Source organism: Dicentrarchus labrax, unplaced genomic scaffold (genome assembly GCF_905237075.1).
Source record: "Dicentrarchus labrax unplaced genomic scaffold, dlabrax2021, whole genome shotgun sequence".
Lineage (NCBI taxonomy): Eukaryota > Metazoa > Chordata > Actinopteri > Moronidae > Dicentrarchus > Dicentrarchus labrax.
This window is the reverse complement of record NW_026136720.1, coordinates 9,901,391-9,916,113: the sequence shown is the minus strand read 5'-3', so window position 1 is coordinate 9,916,113 and position 14,723 is coordinate 9,901,391. Positions and strand designations below refer to the sequence as shown.

General features: G+C 41.7%; 1 protein-coding gene across 9 annotated transcripts in view; it reads right to left on the bottom strand.

The window, feature by feature from the left end:
* LOC127352904 (membrane-associated guanylate kinase, WW and PDZ domain-containing protein 2-like) overlaps nt 1–14,723 on the bottom strand; it is an 85,657-nt gene that overhangs the window by 58,543 nt on the left and 12,391 nt on the right. For 7 of the 9 annotated variants that reach the window (XM_051381739.1, XM_051381740.1, XM_051381747.1 and 4 more), the window contains exon 2: nt 3,977–4,093. In XM_051381739.1, coding sequence (XP_051237699.1) covers nt 3,977–4,093 — 117 coding nt within the window. Of the gene's footprint in view, nt 1–3,976; nt 4,094–5,779; nt 6,130–14,723 lie in introns of those variants that run through there. The other 2 variants (XM_051381742.1, XM_051381743.1) reach the window with 2 other exon arrangements.

Here is a 14,723-nt window from a genome sequence, read left to right as displayed (position 1 = left end):
TGCTGCTTTTTTGACCATCTATGAGGACGGGAGATCTTTCAAATCCTTTTGGAGATGGGGCCTCGCATGAATTTTAAAAGGAGGAATCAGACAGAGAAAGAGTTCCTCTCTAGAAAACAAGGACATAAAAAGTGAGGTGGTGAGAACTTGTAGCCAAAGTGAAGTACACCTCTGTCTGTGTCTAACTGTATAAAGGGTACTCAATACTGTACTTTACTGCATTTTTTATTTTATGTACTGTGCTACAGTTTATATTTGTATAACTATACTTTTCATCTTTGAATATATTAAGCACACACAGATGATTTTTATGCTGCAAACTTGATTGAAAAATATAACAATCTACACCTCCTACACTATCACAAAGGACTAAGACACATTTATGCATCTACATTATGTATGTATACCTCTTGATACTACTTTACCTTAGGTTGAGATGATGTTGGGAATAAAAACACTTCACATGCTGACAGCATTCTGGTAGTTTTGATTATTTGGAGCCTGAAATGAGCTGTTTTGTCAAGCTGTACGATGCGGCATTTTGCAAAGGAAAACTAAGAACATTCTTGTTAGCATTTTCATAAATAAACTGCATATATTTTGCATTAACAGGGATGTGCATTAAAATACGTATGTGCATGTATGTATATAAAAAAGGTGTCATTTTCCACAAACCTCCTCACATCATCACGCTCTTCACCGCTGCTATCATTATCGGCTGCATCTGTCAGCCCTATCACCATCCTGAGCATCTTGGTCTTGTTCCTCATCAACATCTTTATCTGCTCCTTCTCTGTAGTCTCCAGAGGAGGATTCCCTGTCGGATGCTGTGAAGCTGTGGGGCAGCATGCGTCCAAAGCAGCCGATGTGAAGTGACAGAAGCTGTATGTATTTATAGGCAATCTGAGTAGAGAAACGTGCCGCTCACTGTTGAAGCTATTTATAGAGCCTTTTACTGATGCCTCTGAGTAGAGTGGAGGGGAGGAGATGGTTCACTGGGGATTAACTTCCGAGGCGCCCTCATATCTCCCTCTACCCCCATTCAGTGCACGTCCGCCCTTCTGCTCCCTACGTCTCTGCTCCGCTCATCCCTCCATCCTTTTACATCGACTCTCTTAATTTCCAACCTCTGTCCGCTCTCTTCTTCACTCCCCATCTCTCCCCTGCTGATGTTGCCCTCTTTACCACCCCTCCTCCTGTCCTCTCCCCTTTTTTTCAGTCTCCTTGCTCATGTCCACATCCATCATATTTCTCCTCTCTCTCTCTCTCTCTCTCTCTGTTTACTGTACCCAAACCTCTCTGCCTCTGCCTATATATTTTCTAGATCTTCTCACTCCTTTAGCCCCATTTCACCATCTTGCACTCTCAGCTCCATTCATATTAAAGAGGCACTTACACTGTTCATAAGCAGAGATCAGGATCAGCTAACACTCTTCTCTAAATTCCTCAGCAGCAGGTGCTCTGGCAGAAGCTCAGACTGATTCTCTTTCTTCTGCTTGACATGTTTTACAACTTTAAATTCAATTTTGCATGATCTGGTTTATCTGTTTTATTTTCTTATCAGTCTGCAATCAGTGTTGGACTCTATCCTAGTTAAAATTTCCTATCCTTAAAGTGGGAGTCCTGCTAGTGTTTGTTGAAGTGTGAATGCATGTTCCCATACAAACACAAAAGACACACACACACACAGCAGGCAGCCTGAAGGCAATGATACTGTACAACATGAGAATAAAGTTATTGATACCAGACGGCAAATTATCACATTCGATTCATTATTTTTGGGTGAAGAATTGCCGATCCTTGAGCCAAGTGATGTAACAGGATGCAGGAGTTGATGTCAACATGTGAGCCTTCTAGCTGTATGAACACACACACACACACAAACACACAGACACACCTCCTCCCACGTCCTTCAGTGTGACAGCATGTTGTGATGCAGAGTGGCGTCTGCTTGTCAAGCTGACAGACTCGCACTGACAGCATGGTCAGAGCGCTGCAGACACAGGAGAAAAACACTGATTTTGTAACGCTCCAAACGACAAACAACAAACAGCTGCCGGGCATGAGCAGTGCAGCACCCAGGACCATCATCCCCTGTTTTTTTAGCTGTCTGATGCTGTGTCACTCTCATGGTTGAGCAGCGCCTGCTTCTGTGTGTGTGAGACTGCCAGGAAGTCATGCAGCGAATGTATGTAAAATGCAGTGGAGATGACCTGCTGACTAAAGACAAATTAAATCGGCACTGCGAGATTAACCCAAATTTGGAGAATCACTGTAATATCACATGTTTTTAAATGTAATTCAAGTATTCAGCACTTGATTCAAAGCTGCCATGCAGGAGGTCTATGAGTTGGAATTTCTATAATCTTCATTACTCTGTATCAGCTTTGTTAAGTGATAGGCAGTTAATTATGGGGATGTCATTACCGCTCACACATCACACAGAATAACTGTCTTTCCATTCTCATAAAAGGGCTGGAAGGCGGCTATAATTGAAATGTGGTGACAAAACTATGGTCCGCGCTACCGAAGGAGGCCTGTGCCATCCTTCGGCCTTGACAGGGTTGAGGCGTGTGAGGACCTGCAGTGCTGAACCTCAGCCAGTCCCCATCACCTCAGTCATCACCCTGTCAGTCCGCCTTCACTGCACTATTACACAGCCAACAGGCTGAGAAAGGTAGAAAAAAGGAGCAGGAGAGGGAAGAAGATGGAGAGTGGGCCGACTGGAGTTAAAATTGAAAGGGAGAAAAAAAAACGTGATAGAGTGAGGTGGTGACCAAAAGAAATCAAAGAGGCAGAGAAGGAGGGAGAGCAAAGAGATGAAGACGACAGGAGAGAGGGAGGAGAGGAAAAAGAGGAAGAGAGAGGCTCAGGAACTGTGCAGCTGTGGGAGCGTATTAAACAATCACTTCTGTGTCAGCGGCTCAACACACCGGCAGAGGACATCTAGTATAGTAGAAGCGCTTAGCCAATGCAACTATCACTGACGTCAAATCCAAGCTTTGCTTTCTCATGGTTCTGTACCAGCATCTGTCTGTTCGCAAACAGCTGAAAGGCCAGTTGATGCAACTCAATCACCTCTGCCTGCAAAACACCCAGACGGCATGATTGAGGTTATTAACAGAGGATACTGAAACACGTCAGACGAGTACAAAGCCCTTCAACAGATATCAAATCACAGAGCCACATGAAAGCATGCATGAAAGGAGTAACATGTAGTCTGCAGAGTCAAGCATCAGAGTGGCTTCAGTCTCCAAGCTTATTCATGAGCTGCTCGGTGTATTGACAGCAGGCGGAGCTGCCGGGTATGGCACTCCTCAATGTCAATCATCAGCAAAGACATCGTCCTCGTACAGGCAACAGGCACTACATACTGATAACACAATGTAAGCACAGGCACACACGTCCACATGCGACCCACCGGCAGGAAGAGCGTCTGTGGGAAGATTTGTGTCCAGCCTGTAAAATTTCTCACACACAATAATAAAACCTTTTCTAATGCATCCAAGAGAGTGACGTGTTATTATCTTTGAATATCTGTGCGTGTGTTGTGCATGTCTGGCGTGTGCTGAAGGGGGTAGGGCGCAAGCCTCGAGACAAGAGGGTGGTTGCCGTGGAAACCTCAGGCTGAGAGCTCAGCAGCCGGACGATTGAGGAAAAAGAGGGAGCGATAGACGGTGAGAGACGGAGAGCAAGAGCGTGTGATGAAAAAATACGGAGGGCAACGTCCCGAGGGCAAGGAGGGAAAACTAAAACAGAGAAAGATAACGAAATAGAGCTGGAAGGAGAGGAGGAGGAGGAGGAGGAGGAGGAGGGAAGTGAAAATCTAAGAATGTGCCTTAGAAAGAAACACAACTATACAGACACACAGTAAGACAGAGGCGATGAGGAGATCAGAGAGGAGTAAAATAAATATTGAAGGAGTGACAGAGGCCAGGAGGAAGGACAGAGGAAGGATGGAGTAATGTGGACTCACAGGGAACGGTGCGGAGGTAGAGGTTGTCTCTGATGATCTGCTGATGGTCGTGGTCCACTGAGCCCTTGGAGAAGCGCAGGTTGAGGTAGTGCCGCAAATCCTTGTCAACCACCCCCCCTGAGCACAAACACAGGAAGAGAGAGATTAGAGCTTGATTTTTATATGGTAACATACACATAAGCCTGACGAGTGACATTTGGTGGTAGTGATCTCCAAAAACCTTATCAGTGTTTGTATTAAGATATTAAAACAATATCTAGATCAATATTGGATTACAAGTGCAAGGATTTTCCTCAAGCAGGCTGCCCAGTGGGCCAGCCATTACTCACACACAAAGCCAAAAATTCCTCAACTTTTAAAATCTAGTGGAGATCCCAGAGTTTCCAAAGATACCTAGAATATTTCAGTCTGTGGAATGATGTAATAAAAAAATATTTTTCTCAGTGCAAACATGATGTTGCCTCAACAAAGAGTTTGAACGAGCTGATACAGAGTGCACAGCTTGTCCCAGCTGACAGACAGTGAAGAGTAAGAATGAAGATGATGAAGGAGAGTTAAAGGGGGAATATAAGGTTTTGTGGTTGAATATGAGTAAAATGGCTTAATCAGATTGAAAACTAGCACTGATTTTCGCACACAAGCAAAAAGGCAGAGGCTACTACACACACACACACACACACACACACACACACACACACACACACACACACACACACACACACACACACACACACACACACACACACACACACACACACACACACAGAGAGATCATGGTAATTGTGTAAACCAGTGATCCCCTTGAGGCTAAATACGCAGTGTCAGCAGGTTGGGTGACAAAGGCCTACAGAGGACAGAAGCTCACACCACCTCATCCCTGCTTCTGCTTATTATTTGCTGTACAAACCGTCTTCCTTCTCATTAAGTCACTGAACTGAAACACAGTAAAATAAATGACAAACATGAGTGAAGGCACAAGACCAAGAGCAGGCAAACATATCTGTGCTACACACACACACACACACACACACAGACACTATATGATAATGTCCATGAATAGTTTCTCCTCCCTTCATCCCAAACCAGAGAAGCCCAGGAGGATGAGAGGAGGAGAACTTATTCTCCACACAACATTCAGTATGCAAGACTATGACATCCAACAGCAGGAGGGATGAGGTTACATGCCATGCATTTACAAATGAAAAACATGTCTTCTCACTCATGCATACTCTAGCAACCTCCTGCCAAATTGACTTGACAGCGTTCGGCCTACCGGTTGAGATTAATGCAGCGCCCACCCGTCAAAGACGGCGTACCGTCAGAGGAGATTCTTTACACAGGCTCATGCTGCACAGACAGATACCTGTATGTATGTTACAGACACAGGTGACTATGATTCTACAATAATGGATCCTTTTGGAACAACATCTTATGTAAACTGACACCATTTTAAGCGAGGCTGTGGAGCACTGTGAATTGCTTCACAAACAGCAGAGGAGAGGAGAGGAGAGGAGAGGAGAGGAGAGGAGAGGAGAGGAGAGAGCCAGAAAACAAAGAAAGACAAGATGAAACCTTGATTAACATTATTTGGACTGTCGCATTTTTTAGATTGGTCAACACCACATCATAGAGGTATGTATTCAGACATAGGCCATATCTATGATATGCACAGACACACACACACACACACACACACACACACAGACATGCACACCAACACACACACACACACACACAGATATATGTACAGAGAGATATGGAGAGACAGAAAGGGTGAAGAGAAAGGCAGTGCAGACCAGGCACCTCATCAGCAGCTAGCCCAGATGTTGATAAAAAGCAGTCCTTTCTCCACAGGTATACATCCACAGACCTCCTGTCCTCCCAGGCGTCCTCTAGCCTCGTAACCAACCACCGCACATCTTCTGCTGTCTCAGTTAAACCTCGCTGTCCTCCCCTCTTGTCTCGGCTTCTCCACCGCTGCTCCAGCACACACGGCACCTGGCCGCAGCCAATTTTAATCCCAGAGAAGAGGACGGTGAGGGTGAGGGGGAAGGGAGATGCAGAGAGACGCGGAGAGATGGAGGGAGACGACGACCGTCGGGAGAAAAGAGAAGGAGATGTGCCAGTGGGAAGCCGGGCTCCAAACGACCTGCCAGCGGATTGGCTAGAGAGCTTCCACAGTCCTGCAGCAGCCCCTATCTACTGCTGCTGTTACTGCACTGGAGTGTTTGTGCATTTGTATGGCAAGAGTGTGTGTGTGTGTGTGTGTGTGTGTGTGTGTGTGTGTGTGTGTGTGTGTGTGTGTGTGTGTGTGTGTGTGTGTGTGTGTGTGTGTGTATGACAGAGAGAGACATTCTGTAAGAGTAGGAAATACATGTTGGGGTGTGAAAGCATTTTGTAGATGTGTGTCTATATTTCTGAGTGTGTGAGACCCAGATGCTCCCTGACATTCCTCAAATACTCTGCGTCTCGCCCACCAGATGCTCTCCCTGTTTGACCTTGTGTAAACGTCACTGACTAGAGAGAAATGCTGTGAAACGCAGCAGCAGCAGCATATGTCATACTGAGGTTACACACAATCATATGCACACGGAGGGCTGATGAGCTCACAGCTGCAGACGCCAGCGAAGATGCCTTGAGCGCTGTCTTCGGCAAGGTTTGGTCTGAATACAAGGAATAAACAAACACAAACACAGAAACACACGCTCATGATATGAGTACTCAGCTCAGGGCAGAGCTGAGTGTGGAGGAGCAGGGTGTATTTAAAGAAGCTTTATTGGTATGAAATCTAGCAAACTCAGAGTTAAACTCGCTGTCAACACCACAGTCAACTTGTTTCGTGGCTGGCTGTTTCAACAAAGCAGGAAAAAAAAGTCTGGGGGAGACAATTTTTTAGATTTCCTAAAATTGTAGCACATCAGGGGGAAAAGATGACAGCAACTATCAATCACAAACTCATCAAGGCAGACAGTAATCACTGAAGCTTCTGCTCAGTTGAGCATTACGTTAGTCCATGCAGGTCACATAGTCTCCTGCCTATCAACTGACCGTTAGCTGATACCAAAAAAAAACAAAAAAAACCCCACACTTCAACAAGGTGGCCCATTCAAGCTGTCAGCTCCACATTCCTCCCTGCGGCAGCTGCTAAACACAAACTGCTGTTACTTGTGGAGATGCTGGCACTCCCACTCCACCACGGCACCTTATTAATCAACACACTGCGATGGTACAGTGGGTCTCTGTTGAATTTATGTGTTCAGTATCTGGTAGTATGTGCTTGCTCTGTTACCGCTGGGTGAGTTAACTGTGCTCCCGCTGAGTGTTTAGCATGCAGCTTGAATCCGAATGTGAAGAAAGCAGAAGTCTGTACAATACAAAGAACTGTGGAACCATTTCGGCAACAAATGGTTCTGACTGCATGACAGTGAACGTCAGGCATCTGATGAATATGTTTAACCAGGTAAAGCTTTTAATTTTACAGAAGAAATCAACAGAAAGTCAGTTTTCCAGAGAGAGAGATGTATGGTTGGTGGCATACACAATATAATCTAATGCCTTTGTTGCCTAGGAACACAATAGAAGCAGATTTGTTTGCACAGCTGTTGACTTACTACACCATAGCTATACTAGTGAGCAACACTGCTGCTGTTTAATTTAATCATTTCATCTAAACTATCTACTATAACTATGATTTCAGTGTATTTACATGGAGAAAAAACCCCATAATGTGTATTAAAATGCCAACATACTATAATTATTAGACTGTATACAACTGATAATATACAGAATAGTTTAGAGGCAAACAGGAGAGAGACAGAGATCCCCGGCTGTACTCGAATGAGGGACAGTGCAGTTTATGTGATGTGCATGTGAGCCCATACGCCACCACAATGCCCTCAAATCAGCAGATTTTTAGTGGGCAGCTGATGGACATTTTTGCCCTACAATGCAATGTGCAGCAGGAAACGGCAAGAGATACTCATACCAAGCCTAACTCACAAAAGCAACTCTGCCATTTCAAATGAGAACACAGTAATAAATATATGTTTTATAATTTGAAAACTGGCAGTAGATCTGAAATGTCAGCCAGATTTTTTTTTTTTTTTTTCCCATAACAAAATGGTGGAGCTTGTTTCTTCCTTGCACCCACTGACAGTCACAATAATGCAACAATATGAAGATGTACTTTCTGGCTGGGTCACCCTACTAAGTAAATCTAAGAAATTAGTTTGACTAGATTGATTAGTTACTCTCCTCAACTTTGAATATGATTGATATTTTATGTTAACAGTAATCGTGTGGGATCGCCAGCAGGCCGCTGTGATAACAAGGTGCTGTTCTTCCACTAATATCAGTGGTGTAAATACCAGGACCACCAAACCAGGAACCCACAGGCTTCGTCTGGTATTTACAACACTTCAGTAAAGAGCCTGCAGTTGGTTTCACTTATGACTGTTAACAGAAACAAGTAGATCTGACATGAACTCCATCTCTGTTATTTATTGCTGCTGTGGTTTTCAGACGCAGTCGGGTCAACAGTGCTTCCATCCCCCCACAGAGGATCTAGATTTTCATACAGACTTAACATACAGAAATGTGTGATTATCTTTGAAATGTATTTGTTAACGTAATTAAATTTTTTCAAATATAAAATAAAACACAGCTGGCTACTAACCTACACAGAAACTACACATTTACAAGAGCACCTTCAATTTGGACCTAATTTCCATTTTAGAGATGAATAACATTTTTATTTGCTTGATTTTTACATTTAATCTGAACTGCAGAATCATTAAATTATCAGGTAAAGTAGATGTGGATGTATTTTTTAACATTTTATCTTTTAACTTGATGATTATAAACTACTGATTGTACATTTACAACAGGTGGTGTATAGACATTTAAGGTTGAGTGTGTTATAAAACAGAACCATTAGAGCTCAGTTCAGTGTGTGATTAACTGCAAACATACACATAAAATGCAAACCTAAATAGATATTGTTCTTAAATAATCTTAAATATGTAACCCTAATCCTAAAATCAAATCCAAAGAAATGCCTTTTTGTTTAAACAATAAACAGCTCTATGAAGACATTTATATGGATGAAATAACAGCGTGAGAGCATTAAAGCTGCATTATAGCAGAGCCTGATAATAATACAACTTTCCTCCCGTAGGTAGAAAATCAAATTTTAAATCCTGCCCTCAACGCCGTAAGCAGGTCAAGATCACACTCCAACACCTGTCACTTATTTTGATAAGCCGTCTGCCTCCAAACAGCATCTAGCCTGAGGCCCGAGCTAACCAGCATGCAAATATACGCGCTCAGAAGAAGATGAGAAAGCAGATATTCATTAATCAAAACAGAAACACAGAGTTCATCTCTCTCCTGTTTTTCTAACACCATACTGACCTAGCTTTTTTTTTTATGTTCCTGCTCCTGTTACTTTCATTCGATTAAACACAGGTATGTATGGTGTTTAATGGTAATTCTGCTCTGTATTTGAGTTTATATCTGACCTCAGTCTTCCACTTTTATCTGAGATGGTAATATTTAGGAGGTTTTGCTTGATTTGCTGTTTCTTACATTTTATATTGCTTTCATGTTTTTTGACCGGACTTTCGTTGTAATCAATGCATTGGCAGCAAGGCATATTTCCTCAAGATATAAAAGGTTAAGAGCTGCAACTAACCATTATTTTCATTATTCATTTGATTATTATTTTCTTGATTAATTAATTAATCATGCAGTCTATAAAATGTCAGAAAATAGCGGAAATTCCCATCACATGTTTTGTTTTGTCTGATTAAAAGATTGAAACCCAAAGATATTTAGTTTACAACAGAGAAAAGCAGCAAATCCTCAAATTTGAGAAGCTAAAAACTATTGAATATATATATATATATATATATATTATATATATATATTAAATGAATGAATGTGTAGTATTTTTGCTTGAAAAGTGGCCCAAAGAATATCAAAAAAGTAACCAAAAGTATATTAAAAAAAATAGTTTCATGTTGATTGACAAATCGTTTCTGGTCTAAAGTGTTTTAGCCTCACTGTAATAGGACCAATCCGCTCAACACTGGCCCACAGAAAACACAAAAACATCCAGATATAACTGAAAAGCCAATGTAGACTGTCCAAACTTTACTCAGTTACTGTTCCTGACACATATCCATCAGAGACAGAGAGTAATCAAAGATAAACTTTCCTTTTTTCCCCCATTAAAAGATGAAAAAGATAAACTTACATTTACATGAGCTGACCTGCAGTTGACGGCTTACAGTAAGCACCACCTACTAACTGAGACTGATCTAATTAATATATCTGGAGCTCATCTGTAATCAATACACACAAAGAAAAATAATAGTGGAATAGTGAAAATACACATGGCTCCTACAGCCAGTATCAGGGGAAATTGTTTAAGTTAGACGGACGTGTTATATGCAGCACATATTCCTGAGCACTGGGTATGTGAAGATATATTGCGATACAAATATATGAAGATCTGCTTTTGACTTTGCTTGTTCAACCGCCTTCATCACTTCTGTCAGTATCTGTATCAAGACATCAGTTTCAGTTGTACAAATAAAAGTAAATACACATTGTTTTGCACAGTTTATACCTCAGAAATAATAATTAGGGATTTTATAATTTGATTAAAAAATATATATTCTGTGGATTTTGGTCTGAGAAATAAAGGAATGTTTTTAAGTCTTCAATCTCATTTAGTTAAAATAAATCACATCATGAACCCAGTATCGTCATTGCATCGAATCGAACCGTTACATCCCTACTGAGCACTCCTCTCTAACGAGGCAGGGTTGAATGGGTTGAATTGTTTGTACACCAACACGAGGCTTCGGAGGGGAGGAGGAGCGAATAGATGTAGAAACCAACAGGAGCCATTTTGTTTGATTTGGGAAGGCATAATTAGGTCTGACGTGCCCACTCTCCCAGGAGGATGAGAGAGGAGGGAAGCACAGTCGTGCCACATTGATTCTCTGAGTTTCTCTCCTCGCAAAGTTTAACTGCTCAACTGTTAAGTGCAAACAACCCTGCAGTCACGCTTTAGGACGGCGTGCTGGCATGCAAAGGCAGACTCTGTACTGTACTTACACATGACAACTTGTTCACACACATATGTGCAAATAAAACCTCTTAATTAGAAGAACAGAAACAGTAAGATATAAAACATGGTGTAACATCATGTCGAAGTTGGCTAGACACTCGAAAAACGATCCCTCCACCCCTCCAGTCCTTTCCCCTAACTAAAGCACAGATACACCTGACATGCACAAACAAACACCTGATCGAATCCCAATCACAAGGACACACACACACAGACACATTGAAGAAACTGAGGGTCTGCCTGGATGGTTACAGGCTGAGATCTGGACTGATAGGTCGGGGGGTGTCTGGGGAGAGCTGAGGTGAAGTGGTGCTGTACCCGAGTGGTTATCACGGAGAACAAAACTCACAGAGAGACTTGGTGATCGATAGTTTGCCCGCACTCCCACTTGAGGTCACAGAGGCTACGGAGGAGTACAAAACTGCAGGGCGAGAGTCAGCATATATACCGCAGCACTTCTAGAGCACAAACACACAAACACACACATAAAAAGAGGAAAATATCTGCTTGCTTCCTCATTCAAATTCAGCTAAAGCTACTGGGCCTCAGAGGAAACACCTCTCCCTGAATGCCCCTCTGGATGAACACAGAGGCATCTTCTGCAGATACAACCACAGTGACCCACAGCTGACACTGACTGACAATTATAATGCACTGTTATCGTATATATCTAAAACTCACTCCAGGTTTCTGGGGGTAGAAAATGTGACTAAAACTGTTACTGGAGAACCTTTTTTACAGCAGCCAAACACAGGTGTGATTAATAACCTTATGAGTTGGTACACTGCATTGCGATAAACACAGTGAAGTTAGTTTTTAAGTTGGATATTCACTGCAGATCCAAGTGGGTTCCCCCAGTGTTAACAGAGAGGTTTCAGTCAGGGATCATCAAGAAATTACTAAATTACTTTCGTTCAATAGCCAAATTATATTACCACACTATACAAATAACACACAGCTCTATTTATTTGAGTTAAATATCATCATATAAATAAATAAATAGTTTTCTAGTGTAGTAATATAATTGAGTGATAGAAGTGATTTGGAGCCACTGGGTCACATGACATGAAAGATATTGTGTAAAAACACTTATTTTGCCATATAAATATTAACATAAAATACACAAACAATGTTGGTTAAGAGCCAAACAGTAGATAGTGGGGTTAACACTGATGTTAGCAATGATACTAATTAAGGTTTTCTCTTGTTATGCCAAATCAAAATGTCAAAACATGAGACTTAAAGTGTCAGAAGGAAGAACAGACCAGCTGATGATGCTGATCAATCAAACACATCTTTGTCCTAAAAATAAACGTATAAACACACCTGTTACCTGAACGCACCTTTCAGATGGAGCTCAACAAATGAATCCTCTCCCATAAACTCTTAATCTCCTCTTTTTTTTGCCGCATATCTCCGTGAACTCCGAGCTCTATCTGACCCTACTGTCCATTTCCGTTTGTCAACTTTCAAAATAAAAGAAATAAAACGACACAAACTTTACCTATACGGCATTGGACAACAATGTATGCAGGTCCTTTTACAAATATATAAATGAAATTGTATTTTAATGGAAACCACTGCTTCATTATATTTTATTTTAGTGTGTAAACTGTATATTACTCCATTGTCTGTATATTGAGCATCTTGTGCACAAAAAATATTTTTTTGTTTCTTCTCTAAATAACTAGTTTTTCTAATTTCCCTCTCACCACATATTTCATACTATTCTGATTTCCCAACTATCCTTATTACGCTATTTCTCCTCTCTGTCTGTCCCAATCTTGCGCCGTTTCTCTCTCGTTGTCTGTTCATCCACCTCTCCAGTGGTCCTGTTAAAGTCTACCCTCATCTGACCTGGTCTACTTTTTCTTGTTTCACAGTCACCCAATTAGACACAGGTAGTTTGAGCCTGAGAGGAGAGAGTGTGTGTATATGTGAATTATATTGTGTATATACTGATTTTCAACATGTGGGTGTATTGTGGGGGCATTTAACTGTGAATGAAGTATCTGTTTCCAGTACTCCTAATGGCATTATTACAGCAGGCGGTAGGGTCCATTATTAATAGTAAATGACAGAGCTTCCCTCCTAAAGGTCTTAATATTGATCCCCCAACCTTCCCCCCAATCCTCAGACTAGTCTTAATGATGATGTTCCTCCACGTCTGTCTCTACGGCACCGTAATCAAGGCCAGACACACATTTTCCACCTCTGAGTCACTATAAAGAGAAACAAGCCAACACTACAAATGAGACTTCAAGATTAAAAGAGGGAGGTTATAGGAATTGCCAACCCTAATATTCCTTGTAACATCCTCCTCTTCCCACGCCGGGCAAATTAATTCCTCGTCTCCCCTCACCTCGCATGTCTACGCTGATGAGATACTGATGGCCACGAGGAGCTGTGTGTGTGTGTGTTTGTGTGTGTGTGTGTGTGTGTGTGTGTGTGTGTGTATGTGATGGCTCCTGTTTTAAATGTGGTTTTATGGAGATGTTTGTCACTCCTGATTGCGCTCTCCAGTTCAAGCAGTGCCCCTCACACACACACACACACACACACAGTCTATCTGGAACAACAAGCAGGATGCATCTTAATGAGAGTGAAAGCTGACTGAGAGTTGCAAAAGAAGAAGAGGATGGAAGAATCTCTGAAGGAAGGGCAACGGTGTGTGTGTGTGTGTGTGTGTGTGTGTGTGTGTGTGTGGGCTCAAACACTTTATCCTCTGGGAAGTTGAGTAACAATAATGGGGAGAAAATAGAGAGCGGGGGAGATATGGAGGAGCCTTAGAGGCAACGGAGAGCAATAAGAAACTCATTGGTTTGAGGGCGCAGTGGTCGATAACCTGAGGGGTTAAAACCAGTAGGGGTGTGCTCCCGGTCAATACAAAAAATTAATAATTGTGGCTGTGGCTGAGAGAAGGCCGCCCTCTGAGCATCGTAATGATTCTCCTCTCCAATGCTTCATTTGGCTGCTATGGTCTGATAGTCTAATAAAGCCTGTCTGTATCACTACAGGGGCCCTTCATGCTGCTAAATTCAAAGCTTTAAATGAATTGAATTTAGCTGCACTGACCTGACTGCTCCTTTATTTCTCTTTTTTCTCATTACATGTTCGGGTGAACTATATGAACAGGAATATTATACACACCCAGCACATAAAAGTCAGTGAGAAGACGCCACAACTCACATCCTAACAAGTCAGGTGGAAAATAGGAGTCGACCGATATGGTTAGTTTTTCAGTGCCGATACAGATATTAGATTATTAGTAAATGAAGAATAACCAGTGGTGGGATGAGACTAGGTACAGTGTAAGTAGAATTTTGAAGTACTTCATTTTTATGCTACTTTATACTTTTACTCTACTACATTTATTTAGTAACTTTAGTAGCTAGATTCACAATATTTATACAAAATATATAAATCAACTGATAAATAATTTACTTTTTGGTACTTTAAGTATATTCTGATGCTTTCACTTAAGTAAGATTAGTTTAGAAGTAAGATTAGAGTATTTTTACACTGCAGTTACGCTTGGTACGTTTACAAAAAGTAAATAAATCTGAGTACTTTAAGTATATGTTTAATTAAATGCTGCAAAAGAAAACT